This window comes from Cyprinodon variegatus, unplaced genomic scaffold, assembly GCF_000732505.1.
Source record: "Cyprinodon variegatus isolate N-32 unplaced genomic scaffold, C_variegatus-1.0 Scaffold446, whole genome shotgun sequence".
Taxonomy (NCBI): domain Eukaryota; kingdom Metazoa; phylum Chordata; class Actinopteri; order Cyprinodontiformes; family Cyprinodontidae; genus Cyprinodon; species Cyprinodon variegatus.
Window position 1 is genome coordinate 368688 of NW_015150899.1, and position 2173 is coordinate 370860.

At 39.1% G+C, this 2173-nt stretch overlaps 1 protein-coding gene across 1 annotated transcript in view; it reads left to right on the plus strand.

Annotated features, from left to right (window-relative positions):
- ap3b1 (adaptor related protein complex 3 beta 1 subunit) overlaps positions 1–2173 on the plus strand; it is a 91916-nt gene that overhangs the window by 23487 nt on the left and 66256 nt on the right. The window contains exon 7 of the mRNA XM_015389047.1: positions 993–1175. Within this exon, the coding sequence (XP_015244533.1) occupies positions 993–1175 (183 nt within the window). The remainder of the gene's footprint in view (positions 1–992; positions 1176–2173) is intronic.

Genomic DNA, 2173 nt, shown 5'->3' on the forward strand with positions numbered 1-2173 from the left:
CAGTTCTTCATATATATATATATATACACACACATCTATTTCAAATAGTTGGCATCGGTATCGGCCAATACTACACAGCCAGTTATCGGGTATCGGGGCCAAAAAATTGCATTGGCGCAACGCTAGTTAATATCAACATGCACATTGGCCCCCAATGTCCAAAATTATTGTCAGTTTGTTGCCCAGCAGGTTAAAGCATGTCACCAATGGACTCCTGGACAGTTATCAAGTGTGTTCTAGATTGATGAATCATGCCTCTCGGTCCAACAATCAGATGTACTCTTGTGTTTGCAGGAGAACAGCAGTTGTAAAGTTTGATGCAGTGGAAATATGGTTTTCAGAGGTTGCATTCAATCCTATAGTTCCACTGAAGGAAACTCTTAATGCTAATGATCCAGTAAATCATAAGGACTATGAGGGGAATATCACTGGAGTTCATGCAGAGTATGTTTCTTCCGGATATGATGATGTTTGCTGATTAAATTTTCCTGCTGTCCTTCCTTCACTAATGATCAGGGAGGCCACAGACGGTTTGGAGCTGATGTGTTTGGTAGAGGTAATGGTGTGTAGCAGAAGACAAACCAATAAAACGGTTGATATTAGGTTCTCTCAGCCAATGCTTCGTCCTTCGCCTGCTTTCTCTTCAATGAAGCATTTTTACTTTTACTGCTGCTGTTTAATTATCATCTAACTACTTTAAAGGCCAAAAGAGTTTATTCTAATCAGAGCTGTAAATTGCTATTATGTTGACTGAAATTAAAGTTGTAGTACAAGTTGCAACAGGAGTTATATCTTCTAACTGTGCTTTATTTCTCCAGAGTCTGCATATTACTGCTTGTTTAAGGGATAAAGTATTTGCTCAATTTATCTAAGAAGAAAATTGCTTGAAATGTTCATAACCTCAGTTAGCGGATTTAACGGTAAAAAAAGGTGCATTTAAATGGCAACTTAATCTTTTTTTTCTTATCTATTCTGTGAAATCTTTCCTCCAGCTGGTGGCCGGCAGTGTTGTGATGGCCTTTGAGGAGGTGTGCCCGGATCGCATTGATCTGATCCACAAGAACTACAGGAAGCTGTGTAATCTGCTGGTGGATGTGGAGGAGTGGGGCCAGGTGGTCATCATCAACATGCTAACGCGCTACGCCAGGACGCAGTTCACCAGCCCCTGGAAGGAGGTCAGGCATCTGCTATCAATTGTTGCTACAAGGTTTAGTTTTGCTTTGATCTTTGAAAGGTTTTAGGTCTAAGCAGGTCATCACGACTCGGCATATAGACAATCATGTTTTTAGGTCTGATATCACCCAAAAATATACATTAAATGGAGGTAAATAAAACCAAAGGCCAAAGCTTTTCAGAAAATACTTTGTTTTCATGATTTAATCAGAACAAAGAACATTTTTATTCTGAGCAACTTCTGATTAGATGTGAAGGATCAGTCTGATTTACTATAAGGTAAATATTTTACCCATTTCTCCTTTTGACCACATATTTAAATCACCAACAATGTTCACTTTAAAATACAACGTTTCAAAATAAAAGCTGCAGAAAAAATAAAAGCTCCTAAAGAATCTTGATTGATTAGGTGACACATCCAGAAATAAAGGATCATACTCTATATACCTTTAAACTAATAATAGCTCAGTTAAGCGTTTAACTTCAACAATCAAAGGCAGCTCTAAACAAATTAGTTTTTAACTTTGACTTAAAAGAACTCAGGTTTTCAGCACCTTTAGAGTCTTCCTGGATTTTGTTCCACATAAGTGGAGCATAGGAACTAAATGCTGCTTCTTCATGTTTGGTTCTAGTTCTAGTACAACGTAGACTGGAACTAGGGCCGTTTCTCAATATGCGTTGTTGAGCATTCTCGTGTGCTTGTGACACGTCATCAGCCCGCCCCGCCCCGCCCTCTTTATAGAGTATGCATCAGGGCAGACTTGTCCATTCTTGAGATTGACAGCTGTCCCAGCATGCACTGCGGCAGCAGCAGCTTTCAATGGAGCGCTCCATTGAAAATTAAAAGTTCTCTTTTCTGTTGCTGTTGTTCAATAAAAGTATGTTTTAAGATCATTTGAGGCGAGAATATTATACTTTAAAGCATCACTATATTAACCCGACTCCACCAGATGGATTTGCTCCGCATATCCATCTGGAAACCTTCGGTTGAAGTAATTTT